The 18,472-nt window shown below is 44.5% G+C and overlaps 1 protein-coding gene across 2 annotated transcripts in view; it reads left to right on the forward strand.

Annotated features, from left to right (window-relative positions):
- The window catches only part of mle (dosage compensation regulator mle), a 59,303-nt gene that overhangs the window by 20,805 nt on the left and 20,026 nt on the right, over nt 1-18,472 (forward strand). For both annotated transcript variants that reach the window (XM_077640009.1, XM_077640010.1), the window contains 12 exons: nt 2,543-2,620; nt 2,706-2,825; nt 4,183-4,254; nt 6,238-6,379; nt 9,890-9,972; nt 10,666-10,822; nt 11,672-11,775; nt 12,392-12,490; nt 12,639-12,848; nt 14,180-14,253; nt 15,637-15,789; nt 17,021-17,181. In XM_077640009.1, coding sequence (XP_077496135.1) covers nt 2,543-2,620; nt 2,706-2,825; nt 4,183-4,254; nt 6,238-6,379; nt 9,890-9,972; nt 10,666-10,822; nt 11,672-11,775; nt 12,392-12,490; nt 12,639-12,848; nt 14,180-14,253; nt 15,637-15,789; nt 17,021-17,181 — 1,453 coding nt within the window. The remainder of the gene's footprint in view (nt 1-2,542; nt 2,621-2,705; nt 2,826-4,182; nt 4,255-6,237; nt 6,380-9,889; nt 9,973-10,665; nt 10,823-11,671; nt 11,776-12,391; nt 12,491-12,638; nt 12,849-14,179; nt 14,254-15,636; nt 15,790-17,020; nt 17,182-18,472) is intronic.

Here is an 18,472-nt window from a genome sequence, read left to right on the forward strand (position 1 = left end):
TTGTTTTCATTGTATTTATTTTCATTGTATTTATTTTAATTACGTTGAGCTGAGACCATATGGATAACTTCTGGAGGACTTCATTGCATTTTATTATTAGTCGGTCCACATTGTACTCGGGAATAAGTATGGTACTGTCGTCAGCATATATTATAAATTGAACTGTGGCATCTATGTTTACAAGATCATTTATATAAGTATTGAATAATAACGGTCCTAATATGCTACCTTGTGGAACGCCGTGAGTAATTGGTAGGAGGGAGGACATATAACCGTTTACATATACACACTGAGTCCTGTGGCTGAGGTAGAACTCCAGCAGGGCCAAACAATTACCGCGAATGCCATATGACTGCAGCTTAATAAGGAGTACTTTATGATGTAAGCAATCAAATGCCTTGCTGAAATCTATAAAAAGGGCAGCAGTTAACAAATTATTTTCAATATTCCGCAAGATATTTTCTTTAAGTGCTAACAAAGCTGATTCCGTTGATCTGCTTTTCCTAAATCCGTATTGTGCAGCTGTGATAACGTTTTCTTTATCGAAAAATTGTGTTATCCGAGTGAAAATGATTTTTTCAATTCCCTTGGAGAAGATAGGCAGCACAGATATCGGGCGGTAGTTAGTGGAAGAGTTACGTTCGCCACCTTTAAAAATAACAGATACTCTGGCTGTTTTCATTTGCTCAGGAAAGGTTCCAGACTCTAGAATTAAATTAAAGATATGTGCAAGTACAGGACTAATTATCGGTAAAACGTACTTAACCGGTCTTATCTGCAGGTCGTGAATGTCTAATGCTTTACTGTTCCGCAGGCACATAAAAGTACTGTATATCTCAGATTCATCAGTTGGCTGGAGGAATATGGTTTTAGTGACAACACTATGGTGCGAATTTGTGGAGGGGGTGCCATTACATGCGGCAGCAGCGTTTACAAACTGATGATTGAAGTGTTCTACTAGAGCTTTGTCCCGTAATTCGTTACCATCTACCATTACAGTATCTGGCATATAATTTTTGCTCTCACGACCGAGGACGTCGTTCATAGCCTTCCAAGCAATGTCTGGGCTCTGCCGGGCAACATGTGCAAACAGATGCTCGTAATATGCACACTTTGCCCGTCTAAGTTCACTGTTCACTTCGTTTCTGACTTTCTTAAATTCTTTTAAGGTTGTTTCTAAGCGTGTCTTCAAGAAAGAATGGTAGAGGCGGTTTTTGTTTGTAATTTTCTTTAAATGGTCACGAGTTACCCATGGTTTCCTGGCTTTTTTTGAAGGTTTGTGCATCTTCAATGGAAAATGCCTAGCGTACACACACAAAACGTGTAATGAATTCATTATAGGCATCGTTAACATCCATTTTATTGGTCACAGGTGACCAGTCTTGTGAAAGAATGTCCTGCTGAAATGCCTGTAAACCATTCTGGGTGATGTGCTGAGCAATAAAGGACTGTTTTTGTTTGATAGATTTGGGTGAGTGGGTAGAATATGCCATGAAAACTGGACAATGATCACTTATGTCGGATGCAATAGTGCCAGAATTGTAAACAGTGGTATCGATATTAGTTACAAGGAGGTCAAGTACTGATGATGTAGTTCTTGTGATACGAGTTGGCGTGATTATTAAATTTTTGAAACCAGATGAAACCAAAATGTCATTAAACTCGAAAACAGAATTGCATTCTTCAAGCATGTTAATATTAAAATCTCCAGCGCAGATCAGGCAAAGGTTATTATCACATAGTCCAAAAAAGATTCATAAAATTCCATAAAGCGTGCAATATTACCACTCGGAGGGCGATATAGCACAGAGATGACATCGCTCCTATTTTTGACGGTCACGATTTCATAGTCATCCGTTACAGTGCTAAAATCTGACACCAGGCAACAATTCTCCGCCCCGCGAGTGGCATCGTCCAAGCCTCGGTGGACGCTGCAGCTGTCCCATTGTTACGTTTTAAGCGCGATTGTGTGCTCTTTGTAGGCCATCTCGATGGCAACAGAGAGTGCCATTATTTCGAATGACAACGATGGAGAATAGATAACCGAGCCTATCCGAGCCAGTCTGTCCAGTTCGCTCCTGTCACTGCCGGTTAACTCTGTTAAATCCAAGATGCGCTTGCCATGCCGGCGCAGAACAGAGTGGTTGTGACAGTGATGCCCGCGTCTATATTAGGCCAGAAAAAACAAATTTTCGGTTTGAAAGCAAGCTCTACAGTATTGTTGCCATCTATTTCAGTAAAAAAAAAAAAAGAACTTTTGGACTACACAGGGTCCGAAATATCAGTCATGAAAATCTACAGGTTCCAATCAGTTGCATGACAGTTCCTCAGCGAAGTGCAAAATATCGTGCAATTTGAATTATTGGAGTCCAGAAAAATTGGTCAGTTACACCAAGCGTGCTACCAAAGCGTGCTACCACTGCTGTAAAACATCACTGACTACACACTTCTGTCACTTTTCCGGTGTTGTATACTTATGTAATTGTGAGGTTACATCTGTACAGCCTTCTAATGAATTGTTGGTTCTCTTTGGTTTCTTCAGATGACTCTCAAGCAGATCAGTGACGATCTCTTGAACAGTTACAACCACCAGGTGGACCACGACGCAAAACTGAAGCAGGTGTGTGTCTCTTCTGTACTCCTCCTTCGAGGTGATTCGAGTGCTCCACGGCTGCTTTTGAGTGAGCGCAAGCCTTCTTTTGCAGATGCTGGATGAGCGCTATCAGCTCCCAGTCTACAATTCTTATGACAGCATCTTGGATGCCATTCATCATTCATCAGTTGTCATCATAAGGGGCGCCACAGGCTGTGGTAAAACTACCCAGGTGAGTTGTGTGCAGTAGAACCTCACTGTTATGTGCCTGGGTGCTGTGTTTTCCCAGCTGCTGCGTTGTGAGCTTGTCCCGCTGTAGGTCCCATAGCAACCCATACAATAGTTCATCGGTTTTTGCTTCGCAATGGTGGCAGTATTCCCGCATGTTATGTGACAGATGTCACCACTCTAGAGTGCTTTACTGCATGCTGACATTTTGATGCCTCCGCTGAGTGCTCGTGACACGGCGACAGTGTACTGGCCAGAGGAATGTTCTCTGTGACTGTCGACACTGTCAGCCCACTCCTTGGTAAAAAATCGCAGCCTGTCACAGGCTCTTTGTAACTCCGATGCAGCCCTCTGCTGCCACGTTATAGATGCGCTGGATTCCACTTGCTTATTCTTGTTCTGAAGCCTCAGACGCCTTCTGCCATGTTTGGGCTTTAGAACAGAAGGTGTTAACTGTTGCCTTCCGGGGAAAAAATGCACATCGGCATCACTGACTTATTAAACAATAAAATAGGGTAATCTTGCTATCCAAATTCTCCTTGATTACAGTTTCTTTTCACTTATATTAGTTAAAACTTCAGTTAAGGCTAACTGTATTGACGTCCTTGAGCGATTTGAATGAAAGCTTCTACTGTACAACTGAAATGAGGGCTTGGGTTTTCAGACTCTGATATTAAGAAAGCACCCATATTTCATTGCAGTGGGCCAGGGATCCTATGGTATATGTAAAAAAACTCACTTTATAGTGGAAAAGCTGGCTAATCCTTTTTTAACGTTGTAAAATTTAGGTGTAACAATAAACTTTCAGTTCGCCGAAGTCGGTGTTTCTCAATATCCCTGGTGGTTTGAACGTTTATGCAGGTCTGGAATGTGTAATATTGCCGCAAAGCTTTGCACTGTTTATTTGTCCATGCTTAAAGCCGGCGGCACATGGATTTATCATATTGTGATGCAATGGTTTCAGATGCACACAACTGTTTCAATGTGGTTCGAGACTGTTGTGCTTGCCTTTCATACCATATCTCGAAAGTTCTGTGTCAGCTTTAAATTGAGTGGGGCAGAGACTAGCGGTGATTCTGTTCGACAACTGCCGAGCACGTTTGTTCCTGTCACCACTGCCAAGTTCTGTTATGTGTGTGTGCAAGTCAGCCCAGTAAAGTTTCCTTTAAAGTTTGTAGCCACAGTTGCGGTTCTGCTGTGGGAAATGCCATAGTAGAAAAATTTCTTAAAGCCAAAGCTATGCTGATTAGAGAAGATTAGAAGTCCGAGTGCAGAGATGTATCTCTTTGCATGCTGTGCTAAAAGATTAGGAGCTCATCTCTTTATTTACATGCTTTGTTGTTGTTTTTTTATAACAACAGGTGCCACAGTACATACTGGACTCCTACATAAACCAAGGGATCGGTGCAGAGTGCTGTGTTGTGGTCACTCAGGTTGGTTGTTTGAGTCTTATTGCAGAGCACTTCATTCACTTTTTTTTTCTAGCTGTTTCAGTAAGTCATCGTCAGACACCCTGAATCTGCCTTGTGCAGTAAAGTTAGTTGTGAGAAGCCTTCTTTTAAAGCACATATGATGTGCAGTAAAGGCATGGGTTCCTTTCCCTGGCAACTCGCCCATGAAACAAAAATATTTTAGAATTTTTCGGAACCCATTCCCCCCCCCCGTGTATATTTTTGTATATTGTGTACAGTGTCACCTACTTTCTCTCTCCCCTCTTTCCCTCTCCCTGTCCTCTTCCTTTCCCTTTAATTTCCTCTAGCCGCAGTCTAGGTGCTTCAGGCTTAGGTGGCAGATTCCACAGCTAGCATCATATTTTCCTTCCGTTTTTATATTACTGCCAATAAACCACTAATAATAATAATTAGGGGTGTGCAATTATCCAAATTTTGAACACGAATCTAATACGAATATGGAGAAAAAATGGCTTCGAATATCGAATATCTGGTTCAGATAGTATTCAGAAAAGATTAACAAGCAAACATTGTTGCGCATGTTTTTTTCAAAATATCAAAATAGTGTATGGCCTCTGCAACTGAAATAAACAAAACGACTGCCTGAGCACCGTATAAAAAAAAACATGATGTGCGCAAAAATGTATACTACTTAATTGAATTGCATAACATTATCCAACCTGTAATGTGGTCAGGCAAAATGCGATTCATAACATGACAAGACTGGAAACAAAAATAACATGATGGCTAGTAAAACCTCATTAATTACGAGTTCAAAGAACCGACAGAAACGCCCAGGTTATTCGAAGGTTGATTTATAAAATGCCCCGCGGCCCCGAAAAAAAAACAAACGAAAATGCGGTAGTCTTATGAGGCGGCTGTATCGTGCAAACACTTGTAATAAACCCATGACGAGCACAGAGTTTTGGTGTGCTGGAAGACATTGCGAATGTAAGCAAGATGGGAACGCGCATTGACGTCGGTATGGAGAAACTGCTTCTAAAAAAAATTAAAAAAAATGATGAGCGACGTGTCAGTCAGTGTCTGAAAGGAACACGGTGCTGAGATTGGACTGCTGGCCAATGCGCGGGCCGACAGCTGCCATTGCAACGGGCGAGTGGCCAAGCTCAGAAACCAAAACTTACGCGGCCAGGTTATTTTTTTGACCTAGTGACAGGGGCCCTCTGAACATTGTCACGCTTGCTGTTAGGCCCACTTGAGAGGTGTATGGGTTACAGTGTGCCATGCAATACGCAGGATTTTTACAGGATCGCTTGCCCTGTTGTGGCACCTCGACTTGCCCCTTCGGGAGCCTCACGCGAAATTCCGCAAGTAGGCTTTCCCGCATGGCGTAGTTGACCAAAACAAGATGGCGGTGGTCACGCTCAGAGAGTTAAGGTGACAGAACGAATGCCATGGGTGTGGGCATTCATTTGATAACATATTATGGAAGGATAAAAAAATAAACATGCTTTTGCATTACAATTGTTGTCCCTCATGTTGTTCGCAGCACGTGTGGTATGTGGGAAAGCCCACTTGCGGAATTGCGCACAAGGTCAAGCCTAGCGGCATCGGAATGCAATCAGTCCATGCGATAAACGATGGAGAAGAAAGAGAACAGGGCCTTTATATTGTTTTTCTGGAACTTTAAACTCTATATTCAGATAATTTTCCCAGATATTGAGCTTTTGCGACAATAAGATGTACGAAAGTCGGCGCGGTACACTATTGCTGCCAAGTATTCGGGAATTTTCGAATATTCAGAAATTCACGAATATCATATCTCGAATACAAATATGAACCGAATATGAAACATATTCGATTCGTATTCGAAATTTCGAATATTCGCACACCCCTAATAATAATGGATTTAGAGCTAAAGCTTTAAAATTGAGTAGTTTTGGTGCTTGCCTCGGTAAGAGCGGATGAAGTAAGTTCCTTCACACTGACTTTCTTCCGTTTCAGCCGCGACGAATCAGTGCAGTATCGGTTGCTGAACGTATAGCAGAAGAGCGCTCTGAAGAACTTGGACAAAGTGCGGGTTACAGTGTGCGTTTTGAATCTGTGTTGCCACGCCCCTACGGCTCCATCATGTTCTGCACAGTCGGTGAGTTTTTCTCTCTCTCGAGTGCTGAGCCATTTGATTGTTCTGTGTGCTACAAAAGGTAGTCACTTAGTTAGGTACTCGGCAGGAAATGCTTTTAGATCTTGTTGTCGGCATTCTCCTCTGAACTATTTGTCAAAATTTCTCCTGCAGCTTGCTTCAAGATTCTCAAGCATACTTGGAACTTTCTGTTGAAACTTGAACCCCACGCCCAGCTTGGTGTGTGTTTATGATAAAACATAGAAAAGTTGTACTTGTGATAAATTCTGGCTGCAGATCAAAACAAATGGTTTGAAAATGGGTACTGTTGATATAAGTTGCATTTTTTTTCATAAAGCAAAGTTTGTGAAAGAAGCAGACTTGGAAGTTCTGTTTTGAACCAGGAAAACCTCACTACAGCCCACTAGACTGTGACTAAGCTAGCATGCTGATTTGTGCTTTTGGGTAGGGTTCTTAGCACCCTCATTTGTTAGCTTAACCTTTATTTGCTAATGCAGGGCCTTCCAGATGTGCACCGCAAAAAAAAGGAAGGGATGGATCGGCTGTAGGAGTCGTAGATTGTCTGCTGGGGACTTTGTCCTAAAGAGAGAGGACGCCTGGGAATCTGAAGCTAAGGATACCTCAGTATAGTGAAAGCACATTAATTTGAACTTCAATCATTTGAATTTCTGGATAATTCAAACTGTATCACTTGGTCCACCTATGCTCCATTAGACTCTATATATAACATAGCCCATTAATTCGAATGCGAATCGGTTTTGGCTACTGGTAATTTGCCTCCTCTTCAGAGGAGACCTAGACAGGGTAAAAATAGCATTCAGCTCCATAGGGGTATGGATGGAAGGGCTGATTTCTCTCCATGTTCAGCAGCCGTACTGCGGCAGCAGCTAACTTCCTGACCTCGGAAATTTGTACCTGACTGTTGCTTGTTACCAGTGATATCGAAGGCTCACTAGTTTGCTGTGTTAGCTTTTGTTGTTGAGCGATTGATGCCGCACCTAGTGCCGAGATAAGAATCGCGCATCGCAGTGTCACCGGTGCTCATGAAACCACACTTGTGCATGAAACTACGGCGTGTATGAGTCTCGACCATCTTTGTTTTCTAATGCCCTCTGCATCACGTTACTGTGTGATTGTGTGTAGTGGCACTGGCAGCAGTTGCCCAAGTTCAGTAGCCTAGGCTGTGTGCCCTGGAGTAGTGATTTAAAAATGTTCGTCTACGATAATTGCGATGCCTTAATACTTCCAGAGAACACAGAAACCATGAGTGAAGTCAACGCCGAACTGCTTGCTCATTGGTTTAGTGGTTGACAAATCGGGGTCACATGACCGGAAATCGGGCAACATGCGGCTGTCAAGCAACTTTTGCTTTTCAGCAGTTGTGCAACTTGAAAGTGTGAATTTGCAGGTCGCTGAGGTTGAGGGGCTGTTTTGGCTGAAAAGCTGCCTTAGCAGGTCGATCACATGCTGCCCCATTTCCCAGCCTTGCAACTACGCTCATAGGCGCAACCTTCATGACTCTGTTGTGGCCCTCCGCTGCGCAAATTGGGATGCACTGAACGCCGCCTGCCTCTTCAGTTTTGAAGGAGGAGAGGCCTACCGCTATGTTTGGGCTTTAAAACAGAAGGTGTTGGCATTACCCCTTCCTGGGAAAAAGGGAGGTCATGAAAATTTTTAGAGAAAAAAATATGGCAATCTCACTACCCCACTGATTGCCCATTGCAGTGTGCACCCCATTTTCTGTTCACTCTTGTTAGTTAGGCCTTTGGTCAGCTCGACCCGTGTTGGTGTTCTCGTGCAGTTCAAACTAATGAGCTTTTACTATATCGCCACTCATGATTGGGTGCTCAGCATTCGTCACACTATAGATGTGGTTTCTAAAATTCAAACTAGCAACGTGCTTTCATCACCCGCTTTTCTGTACATGTTCCAAACTAAATAAATTTATCTGAATACAGTCGAAACCCGCAATAACGAAATCGCCGGGGACAGCAAAAAAATTCGCTTTCGCGAGAATTTCGTTGCCGCGAAAATGAGACAGAAAAGATAGAAAACAGCCCGCAAAAAGAAAATTTATTGCCAAAAGTTAGTCAGCTTAGTTTGCCGAGCCTTGCTTTGCAGCAACTTCATGGTTCTATTCTCACACTGCAAGAAGTGATCCATTGCCACGTCGTCGTCGTGTGCGCCTAAGAACGACCGGATCGTGTCAAAGGCGTCCAACACATTCCTCGGGTTCGGGTTTACCGTCTCTCCATGTTGTGGACCTTGGTCCTCGGTGTCGTCAGTTTCGCACACGTTTTTTGGCTGGCGGAGACATCTCAAACGCAAACGTGCGGACTGCTGCTCATACACACCGCCACCACACACAACGAACACATGTGCACCGCTCGCAGGCCTAAAAGTGCAGCGCTGATGATCTAGTGTCGCCCCCTGATGGTGTCGCTGCGAGGCTGCCTTCCCTGAACATAGCCTCCGAGATAAACAACAACGCGGAACCGATCACAGAGGACACGCGCTGCGCCGGTATGGTGGCTAGCACCGGCTCAAGGTGGCTAAAGTTTTTAAAGTTGTTCCGGCTGCAAGGTTGCCAGGCGCCAATGCTCTCGCTGTAGCCACGCAAGCGCGCTATTGCAGTTTGCTCAATTTGAGTGCTTTTTTGACGCTGTTATTCATAATATGGGAGACAGTATGCGGACCGACGCTGCAGCAAATTTCGTTATCGTGGGATTGCGGTACAAAAATGTTTCGTTACCGAGAGATACGAAATACATTGGCCCCTATGGGCATTTGCCGGGATCTCGGAAATATTTCGTTGCGGCGAGAATTTCGTATTCTCGAGATTTCGCTATCGCGGGTTTCGACTGTAACTATCAAATTGTAGCGCGCCTGACTTTTTTTTGCTTTCACATTTGATTGGGAGGCTTGGTGCTAAACTTGAAGGAACAAAAGTATTGCTTTGTGTAGGATTTTCAAGAAATGCTGTTGCACATGAAAAGTAGCAAAACCACTTTTGTGCTCACATGGCTAACATTATAATGAATATAGCGCAATGCGTCACTTGTAATGGGTCACTTAATATTCACCAAGACGATAAGTGTTATGTTATGCCTTGGTTAAAAAAAGAATACCCATGAAAAATGCAAGCAAGCTTTCATTCTAGAAATATTCACTTGTATAAACTGTCACCTTTGTTGACAGATAAAATATGAATAAGGTACACCTAGTTTTTGACGGTCAAATTGGGAATGAACTCTGGTATAAGGTGAGCACACATTTCAGAAAGACTAGATGGCCCTTGGTAACCCTAGTTATGGGTGCTGCCATTCTGTCATGGTTGGAGGGAAAAAACGTTGTTTCCATGTGTTTTTTAAGCAGTACCACGAGCTAGGCAAGGAGAACTGAGTGGTTTAACATAGTGGTTTAATTTAATTGGTATGAAACAGCCTTCGCTAGCTGCACAACAGTGGAAGGAAGATCCAGAGAAACTCATACTGCCCATTGCATTGTGTGCAGGTGTCTTGTTGAGGAAGTTGGAGGCCGGTCTTCGTGGTGTGTCTCATGTCATCATTGACGAGATTCACGAGCGAGATGTCAATGTAAGTTGCGGAAGGCGGTATCTGGCGTCGCACATCATTTCTTCCCTCACTCAGCAGCCTTGGTTTATTCTTTAAGTTGAGTGGACATCATCCAGTGTTCATGTCACTTGCAGGCAGTCACATAAGTCTTCTCCACTCACTGTGAAATGTTTTGCTGATAGGATGCACTGAAATTTTGAAGGACTTTGAAGCTGAGCACAGCTTTCAAAGGCTATTCCCGCGTGGGTCAAGGAAAGTTTGGGAGCAGCCCTTACTTGGATATTAATTTTTTAAATATTTCCTTCGGGAAAACAGGGTGCGGCCCATACTCGTGTTTATACGGTACTTTCTATTACGAACTGTAATTCGCGTATATCGAACCCTGAGTGCACGCACTTAACATACACACGCACCAGCTGCCTGCGGTGTGTGAAACCGTGCCTGGTTGCGCCACTCTGGAGAGCCAGTTGAGCCCTGTTCGAAATCCGCACTTCTCCCCAGCTTGTATAGCTGCGCTCCTATTCGGTGGATACCCCCCACGGGAACTACGTGCAAGCAAGCAGCTCTAGGCCTGTAATGCTTTGGGGGAGAGGAGGATCTGGCCAGAACTGGCGTCGGGTGACGGGGGATAATGTATTTTTGCCTGTTGGATTTTATCATACGCTGTGAAAAGCCTGTGCACTTATTTTTTCTGTTGCTGTACGTGCTTTGCAGACCGACTTCATCATGGTGGTCATCAGAGATATGGTGCACGCATTTCCTCAACTGCGTGTCATTTTGATGTCCGCCACCATCGATGTGACGCTGTTCCAGTCCTACTTTGACAACTGCCCTGTTATAGAGGTAGAGGGGCGTGCACATCCTGTACAAGGTGATTCTTGAGAATTCTTTTTTTTTTTTTTTCCAGGGGGCCTTTTATATGTTCATTTCAAAATAAATTGTGAAGTTCATTTTTACCTCTCAGACCGTTTTCTTTTACTTCAAAAACCTTGTGTTAAGTTCAAGTAAATACGCTGCATCATTTTAGCGGAATTTCGTTGCAGTGGTGTTCAGCTCTATTACATGAAATATTTATTTGTTTGATGTCCCCTTGCTTTGCCTCCTTTCAATGTAAAGTGGGTAGCAGAAGGCTGATCTCAGTGGCCTGTGCAGTTCCAATGACCATCCACAAATCCCCATTGAGCCCATGTCCACAGATGATGAAGATGATGAAAATGTTTATTGTAGTACAGGTAGAGTGTGGGCAAGAGGAGGGCGGTGTCCTTAGTCCAGGAGTTTATTGCTGAAAGCTGCGGCCCTTGCTCGTTCGATAAGCTGACACTGACGTCCTAGGTCCGAGCTAGAATCGAACCAGTTCATTCCAGTGCTCACAGAGCTTGATGGTCATTGAAAATCGTCATGTGGCTTTACAAAGAAAAGACAGCATGAGAAACAGTGTGAGAAGCTGCAGACGTGACACTGATTCTTTCTCATCCCGTTTTTTTTTTATCATTTGTTTTTCTTAGTCATGAACCAGCTGGCACAGCTGACTTTCTACATGTCATATTGGCACCATTTGATTCCCATTAAACTTAACGGCCAATGAACTGCCACAGAAGGAGACTAGTTGTTTGACAGGGGTAATACTGTGTGACTGTACTGTAGGGAGGGTTCAGCCAGCACTTGGCAGCTCTGGTATATGACTGATGCCCTCAAGACGTGCCTCACTCTTTTCACGCAGAGTTGTTCTTGGAAGACTGCATCGAGTTGGTCAACTTCGTGCCCCCGCCAAACTCAAAGAAGCGCAAGAGGGATGAGGAAGACATTGAGACCGATGAACCTGAGGTGAATATTTGCATCTGGTCTCAAGATAAATGCAAATTTTTTTGTTTCATTCGTGTCTTTGTTGCTTTTTTCAAAATCTGACCGTTTTATTTGTGTGCCTCAGTATTTGCATGCTTTGTTTTTGTTTTTGCACAAATAGCAGCTGAATGAATTTTCTTCCCATTTCTTGTGAATAATACTAATTTCCAAAACATAATAAACAGGTGGGCCCATTCAAGGCTTTCTATTAGATTTGTTTACGTTGGCTGCGGTTCGTAGCAGTTCAAGGGAGGGGCACGTTTTCTGTTAGTTGCACCGAGAGATTGTTTTCTTAATCTTTTGTAGTAGTAGCCATATATAGGAGACCTCTACACCTTGATAAGCTTGTGTTGCATATAGCATGGAATTCTGTGCCCATTAATATGACTGCAGTTCTTAGATGTGTTGTTGCTGTGAAGTCCTCAGCTAAAATCCTTTTTATACTTGAAGTCTGGAAACTGCTGGTTGATTTTGCACTGCAGCACTGTGTCCTTTGGTGTTTCTGCTGCCAAGGGGTGGGAAGAAAAACAGGAAACATCATGGTGTCCATTTTGATCTGCTTTTATTCTATCTCTCTCTTCTGGCTGAAAACCTCTAGGAAAATCTCAACAAAGTGATCGACCCCAGTTACAAGCCTTCCACGAAGATGGCCATGGCCCAACTCGATGAGAAGACTTTGTCTTTCGAGTTGATTGAGGTATGGCCTTTTGCATGCTATGCAAAGCTTTGCGTGCATTGTGCAGAATGCAGTCTGATTAATTCTCCTTTTTTTTTTTTTTTAACGGAGCCACAATGGCTTTTTGCTTCTATTTCTTGATGGCACTGACCTTATGCTCTGTCCACAGGCACTGCTGCTGCACATTCGGGGCCTGAACGAGAAGGGTGCAGTGCTGATATTCCTGCCCGGCTGGAATCTCATCTTTGCCCTGATGAAGCACCTGCAGCAGCACCCAACCTTCGGCACGGCCCAGTACCAGATCCTGCCTTTGCACTCGCAGATCCCCCGAGAAGATCAGCACAAGGTCTTCAGGCCGGTGCCTGACAGCGTCACCAAGGTACGGTCATTGCAATTGCCTGGATCATAAGAGATGCTGTTGCAAGACTCATGTTTTGTGTATTTTTTTTTAGCAATTTGCTATTGACTTAGCAGTTGCAAAACAAAATGTAATTACATTTATGTGGGTTGACAAAATATTGGCATCAGGAAATGTGTGCCGCCAGCTTAGGCTTCAGTTGCAAAGAGCTGCTTCTGCGATATGATGTGACTGGGTGCTGAGAACAGTGCAAGCAGTAGGTTATCACTGTATGCATGCTAAGTCGTAACCAAAAATCACTGCCCCTGACAACCTTCACCAGGAGCAGTTGGTGTTTGATATTGGTGTGTGCAGTAAAACCTCACTGATACATTCAAAATTCTTCATTCCAAGTTCATATGCCCAAAATCACAGGCAAAATGTCCTATGTACTGTTGACGCAGAACTATATAAAAAAATCTTGCTTTGTGAGAGACGGCTGCATCGTCAGCCGATGAATACATTGCATTGCATTCACAGCGTGCAGTCACCACATCAGGGACCTCATATTCTTCTCTGTGCCCGTGTGAAGTTTGTTCACTTTATTGGATACACCATGAAATGCCATGGTTCGGAGCAGGCTATTTTCTCAGCAAGAAAAAGCGCGAGCACTCAGAGGACTTAAAAGCTTTCAACGACACCTAAGGTGACGAGTGTCAAGAAAACCAAGTTTGTTGACAGTGCGGCTGAATAAACAGTGCCGGTACTTCTGTGTGGATATGTGGCACTGTCATTAAAAAAGGTGGAAGGGCTCACTCTTTGTTCTTAGAAAGTTGCACTTGTCTTTTGCTGTTGGGTTCATGATTTAACAACAAAAGTTACCGGTTGTGCATAGCCTGCTGATTCCTTCATTGCACTTGAAATTCCGCTGTAACCAAGGGTCCAAGCTTTGCCAATACATTCAGACCTTTCTAATCAGGAAACATGGCCAATATCGTCGGCCACGAAGAGCCAGTTATGTGCCCTTCCTTTTGTCAAACCCGGCGCTGGATTTCACTGTGAATAAGATAAAATTGGGACTAGACTCTTTAATTTGCTTCGTGCATGTGGGCCGAGATCTGATAATGGAGTTGACAGTATTTTCATGGCAGTTAGGACAAAGAAGTCAGCTGGGCAAAACGTGTGATGCAACGAACGGCAGCTGGCCGGATCTTTAGATGGGCAGAGCAGACGCCATGAGAAGGCAAATATCGTCCTGGGCAGAAGGGAGTAAGGTAGACTGCAGAGGTTAGGAAATTTGGTGGGCATTTTGCTGCAAGCTGTCTTTACTTTTTTTCTGGGGCAGAGTGCTGCATGCCTTTTTAAACTTGCAGGTGATCCTGTCAACTAACATTGCTGAGACAAGTATCACCATCAATGACGTAGTGTACGTCATCGACTCATGCAAGTAAGTCTATCTGAAAATCAAGTTTTGCGTGTCCTTTCCGCACCTGGCTTTATGCCTAGCAAGCTTAGGCTACAAGCTACCTCGGCAGGTACCCATGGGTGGCAGGCGCGGAACGGAACATCTTGCTGAAGAGACTTTTGAGCCATAGCAGTAATGAGGCCTTCATCATGGTTGATGCCTTCAGAGATTCAAAGTAGCGAGGAACCAAATCGAGGAAAAAGTTAATCCATGTCATGTTTGCTACATTTTGCTGAAAAAAAGTGGCACTAGGAAGCAGATTTTTTTTACTCCTGTATGCATTGTTGCGGCGAAAAAATTCTGAACTTTTTTAGTTATCAAACAGTCCAAGTTTTTCATTGATTTTTTATATACATTGATGACATATACTAGCCTGAATTTTTTTTTTGTGAAAGATTATTTTTGGGGAAAATAAGCTCTTTTATGATATTCCAAGTTCAAAACCTGCAAGAATATTTTTTTCATCAAAAGTGTAGATGCTGGTCATATCATGTTTGACCTTATCTGGCATCTACCTTCAGTCTAGCCTGAGCAAGTGACACTATCACAGTGTATGCTGGAGCACGTTTCTCCTATTTGACATTTAGCATTATGCAGCTGAAATAGCTTTGCTGCATGCAAGTCACCAAACCTCTGCACTTGGATTCTGCCTGCCTCTTTACCTAAAGCAGAAAGAATTGTTGTAATACCTGGAAGCTTTTTGCCATTTGGTTCAGTGATGACTGCTTGTGGGATACTCAAAAATGCACTTTCTCATACTCTTGCCTTTAAATGGCCTAGGATTTGGCGCATGGTCAAGCTGGTGTCACAAAGAAAGTTCTCTGTTTGCAATAATTTGCTGCGGTACTTGCTCTGTAAGGTTCGTACCGTTTAGGAAAGATGGCGTTCACTTAAAAGCTTGTGTCATTTCATTCAAAAACTGGTGTTTGGCACCGAAGTGCTGCCATGCTAAGGATGGCTTGCACATACTACCTGGACAGAAGTGTGCAGGACACATCAAAAGCGAGTCTGGTGAACTGGTGTCACATTTTTCAGTGACCGCTACGACACATTATAGCACACTCATTTGCAAGTGATCAAGCAGTAATAATGGTTTGACCAAGCTGTAGGGTTCGGTAGCGGCTCGCGTGTCCTGGAGACTTTTGTACATGCAAAAATATGCCTTGCAGACCATTAACTCAGGATTCCATTGTGTACTACTGGGTTTTATTTCAACCAACTTTGAGACGTAAACAAAAAGCACTGTGGCAGTTACACACAGTGGCATTATATTTGTTGTGAGTGACAGCGGATGGGTCTTGCATTGCTTTGCGGGGTATTGTGACAACTTGGACTTTGCAAGAACCTTTGGTTTTCTTTGCTCAGGGCCAAGATGAAGCTTTTCACATCGCACAACAACATGACAAACTATGCCACCGTGTTTGCCTCCAAGACAAACCTGGAGCAACGGCGTGGACGGGCTGGACGTGTTCGACCAGGCCACTGCTACCACCTCTGCAGCAAAGCTCGTTATGAAAAGTATGCTTGTTTGGTGCACTCCTGTCTTACTAACAAAAACCTAATTGTGGTTGGATATATCGCTTTTTGTGTTATCACGTATTTAGCTGCGTGTTCGTGGCCTGTCGTGAGCCAACGACGATGAGGCCACAGCGATGGCAGTGGCGGAACGCGTTTTCGTGTCGACGGTGTTGTCAGTGCACTTACAAGAGGGTGGTAATGACAGCAAAACCAAAACTCAAGACAAGTACGTTGTTCCCGTCACCTACAAGGTGGCTGGCAGGATAGACGTGTGGCACGTGGTGCTGCGAGATGCTGAGCCGCCACATTTATTATTGTTTATGCCGGGCCATGGACAGAGGTGGCGAGTAAAGCGCCACGGAGTTCAAGAACGTGGTAGCTGTTCAAGCTGGGAGCCTGACCAGTTGTTTAGTTCGGACTCACCATTCTTGTACCTCTCCTTGCGCATGCAGAAGCGGTGGTGTTACATATGTGCTGAGGCGGTTTGCGAGCTCGCAGTATAAGCAAGACATGCGTAATGCCTTTGGTGATGGTGAAGAAAGGGCAGAAGTAAAGGACCACTTTAATCTCAAATAAATGTTATTCCTGTGAGTTATCCGCAGAGTGTTTTTGGCTGAGTCTTAGCATGCTAGGAAACAAATTTCAGTGTAGTGAAATTTCACTATTACGAAGTAAACTGCCAATTTTACCAGCTTAGTTAAATTGAGATTTAACTGTAGTATTTGTCCAGTTTTTATGAAAGTGAGAGATCACAGAGTGGCAACCAGTGTAAAACTGCCACGGTGGCTCAGTGGGTTTGGCATTCAGCTGCTGATCCCAAGGTCCCGGGTTATTCAAACGTGGCCGCAGCAGCCTGATTTCGACGGAGGCGAAATGCAAAACCGTCCCATGTACTCTGTGTTGTCAGCGCATGGTAAAGAAGCCCAGGTGGTCTAAATTATGTGGAACGTTCCACTACGTGCCCCTCATACCTTGTGTGTCACTTTGGGACGTTAAAAACCTCACATGCCACATGCCACTGCCAAACCAGTGTGGCAGACATGAAAAGTGGTCCGGAATGAGTTCCAAAACATTCAGTAGAAAATGCAGACCTGCTCCAAATTACCCCTTGAGAAACTTTCCCCATTAACCAACAAAGATATTTACTTTGAAAGACCATTTGTATTTATGTTATGCTAATAAGACGGGGTGAACCTGAGCAGCAATGTGTGCTCCTTTTGCCTCCTCCCAGGCTAGACAACTACACCACTCCCGAGATATTCCGCACCCCGCTTCACGAGCTGGCGCTGGCCATCAAGCTTCTGCGCCTTGGCGACATCACAAAGTTCCTCTCAAAGGCCCTGGAACCTCCTCCCATCGATGCTGTCATCGAGTCTGAGGTCTTACTTCGAGGTCAGTCTTGGCCATTTCTTGTCAAGGTGCATGTTGGATTTTCGTGTCCCCTTTGTCTTTCTATTTTCTAGCTACCGTATTACACGATTGTAAGCTGACTCGAATGTAAGTCGACCCCCCCCCCCCCCCCCCCCATCACATTTCTGAAAAAAGAAAAAACAAACTTGGAGGTCGTTTACTTTAGGCCTTTAATAGAATGCTGTAGCACTATCCTGCGGCCTCCACTTGTCGCCAGCCGCTATAGGTTGCCATGCCCGGGCGCGCCTGTGGGCACATTCCAAAATGAAAATGTATTAGTCACTGGACTACTCGTCCACACTTGCGCCATCGTCCTCACTAGCGCTGCCGTCATGATCGCTGCTGTGGTTCCACAGCCCGTCGTTTTAACATTGTCGTTTTAACATTGTCGTGCAGCGAAATCCCGCACTTCACAAAGAGCCACATCACGACATCGTGTGAAACATTTTGCCTCACTGCAGCTGCGCACCTGTATCACCCGTTGCGAACGTCGAACTTGCGGCCTAGCGTGCAGTTGTTTGTTTCTTCGGCGTAAAGAATGACAGCCATCTTAAATGTAGCCGTGGACGAGCGCCGGTTGCTTACCGGACCCGGAGCACGATTGGCGAATTATGAAGCACTGCAATAAAAACCTGTGAAACGCGGCCGGCAGTAGTCAAATGTGTCAGAGCCAAACAGAAACTACGCGTGAGTGGTGTCGGCTCTTCCGTCGGCTGCCGACACTCCCTGGCACCACTGCCGTTCCGAGTGGGGGTGCCGCCTCGATTGGAACAGCTGCCCTTTCATCAACTATCAACGCTTCCTTGAGCGCCGAGCGTGCACTTGAAAGTAAAAAAAAAAACTTGTTGGACGCTTGAGCTTCTCGTAGAATGCGATTGCGTTATCGGGCCGCCGCCGCTTATCAGGAACCGCAGTCAGCAGCCACCTGTGGGGTGCTAGTTTGCTGCTTATCGATAGCCGCCATCGGCTGCTACCCGCGCGCGTGGGGAGGGTATGCCAGTTTTGCGCGTTGACATAGCAGCTGCTCAAGGCCAGCACCGAGAGCGGTGCGACGGAGCCACGCAGCAAAAATGCAACCACGCTGTAGCATGCCTGACATCTCGTTTATCTCGGCTTTACTTATAGTGCGATGTTTTCGTTTCGATTGTAGGTCGCCCCCCTTGCTTCGGATTTTCAAATTTAAAAAAATAGGTCGACTTATAATCGTGTAAATACGATGTAGTTGGTATGACGTGATTATAAAAACATAGAACTACGCAAAGGACAGGACAGT

The sequence above is a fragment of the Amblyomma americanum genome, chromosome 10 (genome assembly GCF_052857255.1).
Source record: "Amblyomma americanum isolate KBUSLIRL-KWMA chromosome 10, ASM5285725v1, whole genome shotgun sequence".
Classification (NCBI taxonomy): Eukaryota; Metazoa; Arthropoda; class Arachnida; order Ixodida; family Ixodidae; genus Amblyomma; species Amblyomma americanum.